We start from the raw sequence: 14,100 nt of genomic DNA on the forward strand, positions 1-14,100 counted from the left end.
CCCTGACCCCGCCGGGAATCGAACCCGGGAACCCGGGCGTGGGAAGCGAGAACGCTACCGCACGACCACGAGATGCGGGCTGTGGGACTTCTTCTAAGGTCATCAGTCCCCTAGAACTTAGAACTAATTAAACCCAACTAACCTAAGGACATCACACACAACTATGCCCGAGGCAGGATTCGAACCTGCGACCGTAGCGGTCGCGCGGTTCCAGACTGTAGCGCCTAGAACCGCTCGGTCACCCCGGCCGGCGTTGCCTGGACTCCCATGGCCACCACTTCCAGTATCTCTCATGAAACGGCAACTTCATATTTTTTAACCTTACTATTATCTATTCCTTTTTAGTTAGTTCACTGTTACTGGAATCTCGGGCGCGAGGCGTACCATAACAGACTAAGTAAGTGTCACGAGCCTCGCTTTAGCCAGCAAGACAAGGTTAAAGTAGTCACTACTTCTATACAACTAATCAGTACCTCTTTCCAGTGCAAATACTTTCAACAGCCTCTCATATCCGACTACCATATTGGAAACAAGCACCCTGTCTACACTGGCGTTCTAGCGTCTCCTACATAACATTGTAAGATCAAAAGAAGGACACACGCAGAAACACCGTACTCCAAGTCTCCAATGCACCAACTGGAATTTATTGCATTCTGTAAGAACTGGCCAAGACCGCCAAGTTGTTATCAAACACGACCTCCAGCTAGCTGATGCCTCCATGTTCTGATGTAAGGCCCCTGACCAAAGACCAAGTCCTCGCCCACAGAGCCGCTCCCTTGCTCCCAAAAACCTAAAACCTGCTCCGCTCTTCAGTCGGATCACGTGCGCCGTAAATTCACTTGCTAACTTCCTCAGTTTTCCGTAGCAGGAATCTTCGTCCGCGCAATACATTTAAGGCCTCAACTGCGCCCCACAGAGTCCACGACTCTCATCCTACAGTCGAGAAGGTTTCCAGCTGGCCTTTGATTTCGTGAAATCCAAATCTGACCTACGAAGTAATTTCACAATGAGTCCTTGACGCCGATCACGATTAGGAGCAAAAAGTAGCAGTTTCATAGGCCATTTCCTTTTCCTGCTAGCAGAGCTTCGACAGGTGCTGCCTACTGCCATGCCTTTCACCAGTTTCTTTAGAGCGGGGCTTCGGAAAACACCGGTAACCTTCGGAAATCATAAGCTCCGGAAGCAGCCTAGTCAGGTCCAGCCACAACCAGTTCAGGAGGATTAGAGAATCAGCAGGCCGTCCTCTCCATGCACGACATAAGATTCCTTCCGCTGCTCCAGGAAACAGGCCCAGGCATACACAGTGACTGCATGTCAGCCACACAGTCGCCATCTGGAAAAAAAAAGTGCTACAACAAACTTTGAGGGATGACAGGCCGCACCCAAACAACTTTAGATAAGAAACTGACTTCAGAAACGGTTAAATACTGCTCTGGCGGCGGCAGTTCTTGGAAGAGGAGAATTTATTGCCTGCCACTTTATCATTTGCGTGATTCTCTGGCGAGGAATCGATGTATTCCGAAGATAAGAAACAAATCCACGATTACAGCGATTTGGGAAGCCGTTATTCGTTACGTCAGTACACTTCATTTTTTATCACCATCGTAACAACATGTCACTAATAAAGAATACTAGAAATATAACTATTACTGTCACTATTTCTCTTTTATCAGTGTGTAAATAACTTCCTTCCTAAGGAAAAATGTAGCATTTTCCAATTCCGACATTCTTATCGAGAGGGCTCTGTTTTCATGGAGTCCAGTAGGTCCAGAAGTAGTTTTTCAGCACGCGCTGCAACGTAAAGACAGGAGAAACCAGATAGGTAATCCTCAATATCAAACCATTCATCGTACATTCGAAATTTACCATGAACTCAGAATAAAGGAAACAATCATCTAAACATTAGTAATTCATACTCGCAAAACAAGCGTCACTCAAATACACAATCCGCACACTCATGAAGATGGCATTAACACAGAAAACTATCAATCACATATAACTGACCACTGCAACGCAGATAAGCACAAGATGAGTGTTGCTAAAGTCTATGATTGAAACTATACCTAAGAAGGGAATAAACGCGTAAGCAAAAGTGTGTACACGTTCAACAGCAATACAGCATAACGTACAAGCAAGAAACAGTACTAAACGACTCATAAGGTATGAAAAGAAGAAACAAACTGAAACACAAGATACAAAAGCACTCTCGCACGAGGATACAGCCATTCTCAAAGGATAAATGTAAATTTATTCTACGAAATTTACAGTTCATTACAAACGATGCAAACGTACTGCAAAATTAGGTATTCACTCTTTACAACGTTACATACTCGACGGATAGTGTGAAGGAAAAATAATTCAAACGTTTAGATTTGAGCAGGATGGCACAGAAAGTCAGCGCTTACAGCGCATTTACAGCAACGCAATTACAAGTTAATATCAAAAAGTGAAGACATGGAAGTATTGAGACGATAGCGTAACATTAATTTCGCAGTAAAAGTGGCACGTATAAAACGATATCATAATACGTGTTGCTCGTAAATGACTATGACAACGCGGCCTCTATAGTTGTCCATGACTACGAAGGTCTTGCCGATGCGGATTTTGTGCACGATCTGATCTGTCGATTGCTTCCCATTAATGATCGTTGGGTTTGATGTCGGGCGATCTGGTTGGCAAAAAAATTCGCTGTAATTGCCCAGAAAGTTCTTCAAACTAATCGTGAAAATTTGTGGCATGGTTATATGGCGCATTGTCATCCAAAAAATTCTATCTTTGTTCGTGAACATGAAGTCCAGGAATGGCTGCAAATGATCCCAAGTAGCGAAACGTAACCAGGACCCAGTCCATTCCACGTAAACACAGCCCACACCATTATGGAGCCACCTCCAGCTTGCAAAGTGCTTTGTTGACAACTTGGGGGTGACTTCGTGGGATTTGCGCCACACTCGAACGATACCATCAGCTCTTAGCAACTGAAATCGGGACTCATCTGACCAGGCCACGCTTTTTCAGTTGTCTAGGTTCCAAGTGAACCTAGGAGATGCGCTGCAGTAGGCGATGTCGTGCTGTTAGCAAAGGCACTCGTGTTGGTCGTCTGCTTTCATAGCCCATTAACGCCAAATTTCATGGCATTGTCCTAACGGATACGTTCGTCCTACCTCCCACATTGATTTCTGCGGTTATTTTGCGCAGAGATGCTTGTCGCTCTATGCGAACGCTACTGCTACCGGTCGTTGAGTGAAGGCCATCGGCCAGCGTGTTGTCTGAAGTGAGAAGTAATATCTCAGATATGGTATTCTCGGAACACTTTTGACATTGTGAATCTCAGATTATTGAGAACCATAACGATTTACAAAATGAAATGCCCCATCCGTCTCGCTCCAACTACCATTCCTCGTTCAAAGTCTATTAATTCCCGTCGAGCTGTCATAATCATGTCGGAAACCTTTTTATATGAATCACCTGAGTACAAACGAGGGCTCCGCCAATGCATTGCCCTTTTATACCTTGGGTACGCGATATTACCGCCATCTGTATATGTGCAGATCTCTATCTCACAACTTTTGTCACCTCGGAGTACCGTGAGAGAGAGGATAAAAATACTCCCATTTCTACAAGTAAGTGAAACAGTTCGGAGAAGAATCTACAAAATATGTCGAAACTCTAAACCAGTTGTTTCAGGAAGCTAGAAACTAAACATTAAATTCATTGTGTCTCACTGGTTAGAGGCACAAAACGCGTGGGTGTTTTCAGCTCGTTACTAAATGCACATAAGTAGGAGGCCGAGTTGATAGGAGCTGAAGGAGTGCAGGTTGCAATAATATGCGGTACGGCATACTGTTAGAGAAAAGGATTATTATTCAAGAAACACATAGTACAATGAAAATTACTTATCTTCAGTAGTTTGTAGGACTGCAGCTGCGGCTATAACTAAACCTCGGAGCATAGAATACCATGAACTAATACAACATATTCTCAGGGACTAAGCCTGATGGGCCCTCCTCAGTGAATCAATACAAACATTACAGAACTGGCTGAGGGCCGATTATGAAAGTGCGTCTGCCTAGGTTGAAATCTAGCTAAGGAGTGAACGAGGCACACTCCAGTTCCGTCGAGCTCCACAGCCCGCTAGAGTGCGGTGTGCTCGGCAGACGACGGGCTGCCAACCTTGTGTTGGCGCGGCGTTGTAGTAGTATCTGCGACAATGATACTACAAAATAAGTAATAAAGGTATTTCTCGCAAAGCATACGCAAAGTAAGATTCAGAAAACACATACAATAGCAACGTGAGTGGGTATGTAACAGTGAAATGTTCGGATCAAATGTGACTTTCAGCTACAACAGTGCCTGTATTATAAATAGTATTAGCATGATTTCAATAACGAAAGAGAACAATAATTCTCTCCATTTCAAAGTGAATTTTTCAGTCTGTAGTGTAAGTATGTGTTCTTGCGTAACTTCCTGACAGATTAAACATGTAAAATGGAACGGAACTTTGAAATGGAAGCTTGCCTCCCACGGGCAATGTTCTGATCAAGTGAGCAAACAGGTGTCATAGCTTTCATGTTCCAGGACCCTATGTCCTGATTTCCATGCTCATTAGGAGCTCTTATGCATACATCGCTGCGCTAACATTCATGGGAAAATGCGTGTTGTAGAGAAGTGATTAGTTATTTAGTCGTGACGCCGAGCGGTCTAAGGCGCTGCAGTCATGGACTGTGCGGCTGGTCCCGGCGGAGCTTCGAGTCCTCCCTCGGGCATGGGTGTGTGTGTTTGTCCTTAGGATAATTTAGGTTAAGTAGTGTGTAAGCTAAGAGACTGATGGCCTTAGCAGTTAAGTCCCATAAGATTTCACACACATTTGAACATTTAGTCGTGATATAATAAGAGCTGGGAAGTCTTTGGCTTTCTCCCATGTGAGACGCGACTCATCCATCACTTTTATGTGACATTCAAATCGCGGATAATTTGACTTGTTTCACAAAAAAACATGCAGTGACAGTGATGAAAATCACATTTAAGTAAGACAAAATCAAAGCATGGACCTATATATTTGTGGTTTGACACCTGGCCACTCAGCAAGCCACATAGTATTGACATAAAAAAAAGTAATACTGCTGTTAGGCCTCAGTAACGGATATTAATCGGACCCATGAATACACCCAGAATGTTAACTTGAGCTTCATGTAGTGAATAAGTTCCACAATGCACAGAGTAATTGAATGTCGTACGTTTACGTTGTTTGCAGGGAGACCCCCAGCGCTATGTGCGTCGCTTCCCCTCGGGCAGGGCGAGGCGGCCTATGGACACCGTGGTCCTCAGACCGTCAGGCAGTCACCAAGGTGAGTCCACGCCTACAGCCTCTGCTAATACTTTTTCTCGAAGCAACAGTCTACAGCTGTCAAGTACTTGAAATAATGCACAGCAAACCACCAGCTGTACCGACACAATGTTATTCCTGCCGTCCGAAGGAGCCGCGTGGTCTGGGGTTCCAATCCTCCCTCGGGCTTGGGTGTGTGTGTTGCCCTTAGCGTAAGTTAGATTAAGTAGTGTGTAAGCCTAAGGACCGATGGCATCAGCCATTTGGTCCCATAGTAACTTACCTCAAATTTCCAAACTTCCAACTTTATTCCCGTGCCGGTTTCGGTTTATAAAACCACCATCACTGGAGGGAAAGTTGGATATCGGCGATTTACACATACATATCGGCACAAGGCAATTCATTATAACTTGCCTCTTTCTTGGTTCACATAACATTTGCTAGTCATTGCAGCAACTTATGTCAGAAGATGACGATCACAAACTTGAAATACGGAAATAATACGCGTCAGGTTGGTGATTTACACATACATACCAGTACAATGGCATTCCACTATAATTTTTGTAATAGTGATGATGGTTTTATGAACCGAAATCGGTAGAGGAATAAAGTTCTCTTGGTGCAGTTGAGGGACTGCATCGCATTATTTCAAATCTGCTGATAATGTCCGCGGGCTTCGTCTGTTGGCTACAGCCTGAGAAAACCTGCACATTTATGACAGTTAAACGGGTATCAAAAAAAAAGAAAAAAATATTTAACATCATAAAAATGGGAATTTGTTAAAACAGGTTAGAAATTAAGGAGAGGGAAAAAAGAAAAAAAACAATGGTTGCAACGTCAGGCTATGACATTTATAATACAGGGATGAATATGCTAGTTCTACCGTCATTCATCTGGATTCATGGCACCCTTGACGAACCCTGGACCCGTACTTTTCGCTTACCTGACGATCCGCTAATTGCGTCATTTATTCATAGACAAGGAATGTTCGGTCCTGTAATTGTGGCAACTTTGATGTCATGACTCACCATATTTAACCTGATAATGTGGCTTCTAGGCTATGAAACCGATCGATAAAAGAGTTATTTAGAGGAGCAGTCAAACTGTTCAAAATGGTTCAAATGGCTCTGAGCACTATGGGACTTAACTGCTGTGGTCATCAGTCCCCTAGAACTCAGAACTACTTAAACCTAACTAACCTAAGGACACCACACACATCCACGCCCGAGGCAGGATTCGAACCTGCGACCGTAGCGGCCACGCGGTTCCAAACTGACGCGCCTTTAACCGCACGGCCACACCGGCCGGCAGTCAAACGGTTATTATTGAAGATGAATATGCGACTGCTGGGTATTTATTCATAAAATTGCAATTGCATTTGTTATTCAACAACTTTTGCGAGTTTGCTTTGTTTTCGAAGCAATTTCTATGGCCACATTCTTATGACTGATATAATCGTCAGCAACAATGATTAAGTGCTTATTATTACGTCATAACTACAGGGCGTTTTACATTTCATATTACACACTTCTAGAGGTTGTAGGGGAGACTAAGCGGATCAAGTTTTGTACAGGAACCCATGACCGAAAATGGATAGTTTCCATGTTAAAAGGAAAGAAGATGAACAGATTTCAGTCTGTTTAGGCTGTGATATTACAACAGCTGTTCGATATGACGACCACCAAGTTCGGTGTACACAATATATCTGCGCAATAAGTTAGTATAAACTCTGTCCAACAAGCATGGTGTTTGGTCAATCACTTCTGCAAAAGCCATGATCATTGCAACCAGATCTTCCTGCGACTGGACCGGGGCCTCGTAAACAAAACTCTTTATCTTAGCCCACAAGAAAAATTCCAGAGGGTTTAAGAGGGATGTTGGTGGCCAAGCATGCGGTCCAACTCGACCGATTTACCTGTCACCGTAGACTTCATTCAATCAATTATTCAAAATGACAGTCACAGTCGCATTATTTATTTTGCCGCCAACCGGTTTCAACCCACGATGGGGTCATCTTCAGGACAACCGTGCACAGGCAGGGTGACGACTCCAGCGAGCGACCAAATGGTGTATATTGCCCTCAAGATGACCCCATCGTGGGTTGAAACCGGTTGGCGGCAAAATATATAATGCGATTGTGACTGTCATTTTGAATAATTGATTATAAGTAAATTAATTGCTGTTTATCTCCATACAACTATGTTGTCTAAAAATTTAGACTACCTTCAGGTGGTTTCGGATGTGAACTGCAAAACATACTGCCACACTATCATGCTGGAACCGCAATTCGCCCGAATGTCGAATGACACACCTTCCAAAAACTCCACCGGAACTTGCTGAAGGGCACTCATTAGGTGAGGAGGAAGTATGCACAACTCAAACACATGACCATCGCAGATACCTGCCCAGACATTGATGTCGAAGGGTTCCTGAAATCTTCATGTACACGTGGCTTTGGGATTTTCGTGGTCCCAAACGTAGCTATTTCCAGCGTTCAAAACACCTTTCCTGTTGAAATGCTCTTTGTCGGTGAACAAAATTCGCCTTGAAAACTAAGGAAAATCCACACGGCAGTGTCAGTAACCTGTAGAGGTAGCGTCGCCGCCCCACCGAGATGTGAACACAGCTCCCCGACGTCTCCATCCGTCGACTGGCCGCGAATGCGCAACTCGTACTCGACTTAATCGTTCGTCAGGCAGCCGACTTCCAACACCAGGCGAGACCCCATATCACTACCGCGTGCACCTGCAAAAACTGACACATTAGTACATTCTGACAAAACAAGAAATTAATACCGATATTACTAGTATCAAAATTGCTAGTACATAGGTGGCGAACGATGTTCAACCAACTAACCCAGCTTCCCAAATGTAACCATGCTCTCTGCTACTGAGATGTCCGGCTCAGAAAGAAAATAAGATGTGTAACATAACGCACATGCTGGCGAGCCATTTGCCAGATAAGAGCTATCAGTCCTGGAATTGTGAGGCCAAGGCTACGGGAGGCATCTGGACCATCACAGGAAGCCACGCAGTCGCCAGTAAGCGAGTGCACCGTGACAGGTAAATTAGTGGTTTTGCCCATGCCACCTTGAATTTTAATTCCTCTCTTGAGCCTTCCTTTTATTTCCGCCATTGCTTCTTCGATGTGCAGACTGAGCAGTGGGGGCGGAAGTCTACAGCCCTGAGTTCCTTCTTTTATAATCCGAGAGCTTCGTTCTTTGTCTGCCAGTCTTATTGCTCCCTCTTGGTTCTTGTACGTATCATACGTTAGCAGTCTTTCCCTATAGCTTACCCCTATTCATCTCAGAATTTTGGAACATCTTGCATCATTTTACATTGTCGAACGCTTTCTCCAGGCGACAAATCTTATGAACGAGTCTGATTTTTCCTCAGTCTTCTTCCATTATAAACCGAACGTCTTGGTCCTCTAACACTGGTAGCAAGCCCGAAGTTACTTTTATGTCTGAAAACTTTTCTCCGTTGAGAATGACATGCTTTGCTCTGTATGCTACTAACCCTTCAACTCACACAGCACGTGTGATACTCCACACCCATGTATTTTGTTCATTAGGCGATAGTGCGGAACTGAATACAACGCCTTCCGGAGACCAGGGAACATGATATGAACCTCGGCGCCTGTATCTACTGCTTCCTGGGCCTCGTGGACGAGCAGAGCGAGCAGCGTTTCACACGATCATTATTTCGGGACTCCTGTTGATTTTTACATAGGAGATTTTCGACCTCCAAAAAATATAATATGCGAGCATAAAATACGTTCCAAAGTTCTACAACATACTGACGTCAGCGATAAATTCCTACAGTTTTGCTGTCCGTTCCGCGATCTCTGTAGGAAACGTGAATAAATTACGCTTTTTCTCTAATCATTACGAACGTTTCGCTCCTCCAGCGACCTCGATACACTGCTGCAAGAAGAGTACCAAGTTCTATGGAATACTTTATTTATAAATGTACTATTATCCCGGCAAGACAAGCAGCCTTTCCACTGTCCAGTGATTGCAGTTGTTTTCTATTCCATGGTTACTTATTTCGATACCTGCCTTTTAAAGTGCGTGCGACGACTTCAGAAACGAACGTCAGTCATCCTAAGTGAAATAGTTTTTGAAAAAAGAGGATTGGTGTTCTGGACCTCTTCGTGTCTTCCTATGTTTCGATGTGATTTTGGTCACAGAAGGTGTGAACATTTGACATCTATCGGTTTACTGATTAAGCGTATGACTAAAGCTTCTTAGGGTTCTTTGTCAAGTCAGCAGATATAATTTTATTTTTAAATTCACTAAACTCATTACGCTTGACTCTCCTTAGGCCAATTATGGATTCTTTCAGTATTTGTTTGTCTTTGAGGCTTTGGCTATGTTTCGATTTGCAGTGAAGCTCCCTTTGCTATTATGGCAGATTCCTAACATTATAGTCGAGTCACAGTGAGTCTTTCAAACATCCACAATTTTGCTCGGCATGCACCTGTATAATGCGTATTCTACAATACCATTTCTTGAACTTGGTCCACTGATGCCAAATATTGTCACCCCTGGAGGTGAAATTTTCATGTTGATCGCTCAGGTAATCTAAAATGCGGTTCCTGTCGCTCTTGCTAAGCAAAAATATCTTCTTGTCTTTCTTTATAGATCTCCATCCAACACTATAAAGTGAACAGGAAATTTACGCAAAAGTGTCTCCTCAAAGTTTTCACCACTACTGGTCCTGAGACAGCGGTCTGTAAAAGCTTCCGATGAGTCTTTTTGAACCACTTTTAATACTAATCTCACACTGGAAGGCTATACTAACTTCACTGTATGTTACAATATAATTTTCCTTGTGAACGGTCCGATGTCTGTGTCCAACGGGCACAAAAAAATGGTTCAAATGGCTCTGAGCAATATGGGACTTAACATCTATGGTCATCAGTCCTCTAGAACTAGTTAAACCTAACTAACCTAAGGACATCACACAACACCCAGCCATCACGAGGCAGAGAAAATCCCTGACCCCGCCGGGAATCGAACCCGGGAACCCGGGCGTGGGAAGCGAGAACGCTACCGCACGACCACGAGATGCGGGCCAACGGGCACAACATTTAGGCAAGCAACTACGTTGGCATCACCGGGTGCACCGATGAACCATGATAGACACTAGAATGAGATTTTCACTCTGCAGCGGAGTGTGCGCTGATATGAAACTTCCTGGCATATTAAAACTGTGTGCCGGACCGAGACTCGAACTCAGGACCTTTGCCTTTCGTAGGCAAGTGCTCTACCAACTGAGCTACCCAAGCACGACTCATGCCGCGCCCTCATAGCTTTACTTCTGCCAGTACCTCGTCTCCTACCTTCCAAATTTAACACAAGCTCTCCTGCGAACCTTGCAGTACTAGCACTCCTGAAAGAAAGGATATTTCGGAGACATGGCTTGGCCACAGCCTGGGGGGTGTTTCCAGAACGAGATTTTCACTCTGCAGCGGAGTGTGCGCTGATATGAAACTTCCTGGCAGATTAAAACTGTGTGCCAGACCGAGACTCGAACTCGGGACCTTTGCCTCTCGCGGGCAAGTGCTCTACCAACTGAGCTACCCAAGCACGACTCACGCCCCGTCCTCACAGCTTTACTTCTGCCAGTAGAGCACTTGCCCGCGAAAGGCAAAGGTTCCGAGTTCGAGTCTCGGTCCGGCACACAGTTTTAATCTGCCAGGAAGTTTCATGGTAGACACTACTGTGGTAATAGCAGATTATCACCTCGCTGTGGTGAAAGATACACTGGGGAAATCTCAAGTGTAATATTTGGGGCTATATGGTATAAATGTTTTGTCTAGAACAATCTGGGAAATAGCTAGTCCAATCTACATCTACATGGATACTCTGCAAATCACATTTAAGTTCCTGGAAGACGGTTAATTGAACCACCTTCACAATTCTCTATTATTCCAATCTCGTATAGCGCGGAAACAATGAACACCTATATCTTTTCGTACGAGCTCTGATTTCCATTATTTTATCATGGTGATCGTTTCTCTCTACGTAGGTCGGCGCCAACAAAATATTTTCGCATTCGGAGTAGAAAGCTGGTGACCCGGATTTCGTGAGAAGATTCCTCCGCAACGAGAAACGCCTTTGTTTTAATTATGTCCATCTCAAATCCTGTATCATTTCAGTGACACTCTTTCTCCTGTTTCGCGATAATACAAATCGTGCTGCCCTTCTTTGAACTTTTTCCATGTACTCCATCAGTCCTATCTGGTAAGGATCCCACACCGCGCACCAGTATTCTAAAAACGGACGGACAAGCGTACTATAGGTTAGCATAGTAGATCTGTTGCATTTTCTAAATGTCCTGCCAATAAAATGCAGTCTTTGGTTAGCCTTCCAAAAAAACATTTTTTATGTGTTCCTTTCAATTGAAGTTGTTCATAATCGTAATTCCCAGGTATTTAGTTGAATTTAAGGCCTTTGGATTTGACTGATTCATCGTGTAACCGAATTTAACGGACTCCTTTTAGCACTCATGTGGATGACCTCACAATTTTCGTTATTTAGGGTCAACTGCCAATTTTCGCAACATATAGATATCTTTTCTCAACCGTTTTGCAATTTTTTTTTTAATCCTCTGATGACTTTACTAGTCGATAAATGACAGCGTCATCTGCAAACAACCTAAGACGGCTGCTCAGATTGTCTCCCAAATCGTTTATATAGATAAGGAACAGCAAAAGACCTGTAACACTACCTTGGGGACCGCTAGAAATCACTTGTTTTTTACTCTTTGACAAAAATCACGAATCCAGTCACATAACTGAGACGATATTCCATAAGCACGCAATTTCACTACAAGCCCCTTGTGTGGTACGGTGTCAACAGCCTTCCTGAAATCCAGAAATATGGAATCAATTTGAAAAACCTCGTCAATAGCACTCAACACTTCATGCGAGTGAAGAGCTAGTTTTGTTTCAAGAACGATGTTTTCTAAATCCGTGTTGACTGCGTGTTAATAGACCGTTTTCTTCGAAGTAATTCATAATGTTAGAACACAATATATGTTCCAAAATCCTGCTGCGTATGATATGGGCCTGTAATTTAGAGGATTACTCCTACTGCCCTTCTTAAATATAGAGGCTTATTCTGGAGAAACATATCGAGAGCCTTTTTGTTTCGATGCCATTACATTGTAGGGTGCAATTTAGTTCTTAGCATTTGCATGTATTATTTTTGTTAGGCCCACAGTTGGTGCTAGTGGATTTATCATACTACTCAGATCGAGAAGTTGCTTCGTATTAATTACATTCATTTTCCCTAATAATTTTCATTCGGATGTGAAATTTACGTATAATCAGCCTGAAATAAAAAAGATGTGGTGCCCAGTTGCAGGACTTAATGAAAGCATACCATAATTCGTCTTATCTTACGCAGGACTGTACTCAAAACGACTGCAGCTTTTACGAAACTTATTCCATCACATACTAAGGATAAAAATAAATTAATATGACCATTGGATTGTTAAGTGTTATGTGCTATTACTACTCCGAGACAAACAGAACGTTGTCGGTTGTATTTTTTACTTGGATGTTGTAGTGAATTTCACTGGCAGGAAATCTGTGACAGTATGAAGCTTCAAGCAACTCACACAGAATGTGTTCACATCTGTTGGACGAATGTAATGAAAAATGCTCCAAACCGACATTTCACTTAAGTCACATCCAATGAAAATCTGTAACTCAACCATCTTTGTGGTGTGCTTATAATTATGTATTATTTATATTTTAGGACAATTTATATGTAAAAAAACGTTGCAATGAAAACATAAAAATCGTCTGTAGACGAATCATAACGATTCGGAACTGGTAACGGTACCCTTTGAATAAAGGAACTGAAAATAAATTTGTGGCTGTTGCTATCTCAATACCATCAACATTTGTCTTCAAATAACAGCCACGGTCTCCAACCATGTCATCATATGACAAAATTGCAACTCACACTTGTTGCATCGGCGGCATTTGTGGGTGGTAGCTGTAGTTGCGGCTGAAAATATGGCTAGGCTACTGGTGTGGCAGACTGGGCTGGGCGAGGTGGTCGCTGGCAGTGACTGCAAATTACTGTAATTGCTTACGCCAGTGGCCTCCCAACAGAAACTGACATACCTCAGTTTTGGCTCAACAGTGCTCCCAAAGTACGAGTAGCATTCCGTCTGCTTTCTCCACTGGCGTCATGCAAAATGTTTTACGGATGTGTTCTTACACCTGACTGACCAACTCATATTTTTCTTCTCGTCAGTCAAATTATTCGTTAACAAATTTTGTTGCCATTGTGTAAAGCTTTACTTTCCCACAATAAAGGAAATACACATTCGCGTTTGTCTTTATTTCTAAACGCAACATCTTCTTGAGTGCTGTTTACTTTGATGATGTCTTCAAATTCTGTATGCTCTGTTGGGTCATCGATCGCGTCAGGTTCCATTGACTTTGTCCCCCGTTTTATTATTGTTGCACTGGGCTATAATAAGATTTGAGCCGCGTCATTTACACTCTTAACTACGAGGACTATTCGGAGAGCAAGGAACGATCTGTCGCGAAATGGAAACTACAGTGAAAATCCGATGAAGCTTTGCACAGATGTGTTGGGCAGTTTCTCTAGTACGCCCGCAGATAGCGTCACGTCGCTCTTTTCAGTTATGAGCACAGAGCAAAGAGCCTTGAAAATACTGCCTTCCGCCAAGTATGGTTACGTGCCGAAAGATTTCGCGTGATTTCATGCAACCTCACATAACGTAACT

At 43.3% G+C, this 14,100-nt stretch overlaps 1 protein-coding gene across 1 annotated transcript in view; it reads left to right on the forward strand.

Moving 5' to 3' along the window:
• LOC124596453 (brachyurin-like) overlaps window positions 1-14,100 on the forward strand; it is a 58,820-nt gene that overhangs the window by 12,480 nt on the left and 32,240 nt on the right. Inside the window, exon 2 of the mRNA XM_047135586.1 lies at window positions 5,252-5,345. Within this exon, the coding sequence (XP_046991542.1) occupies window positions 5,252-5,345 (94 nt within the window). The remainder of the gene's footprint in view (window positions 1-5,251; window positions 5,346-14,100) is intronic.

Source organism: Schistocerca americana, chromosome 2, assembly GCF_021461395.2.
Source record: "Schistocerca americana isolate TAMUIC-IGC-003095 chromosome 2, iqSchAmer2.1, whole genome shotgun sequence".
In the NCBI taxonomy this organism is placed as follows: domain Eukaryota; kingdom Metazoa; phylum Arthropoda; class Insecta; order Orthoptera; family Acrididae; genus Schistocerca; species Schistocerca americana.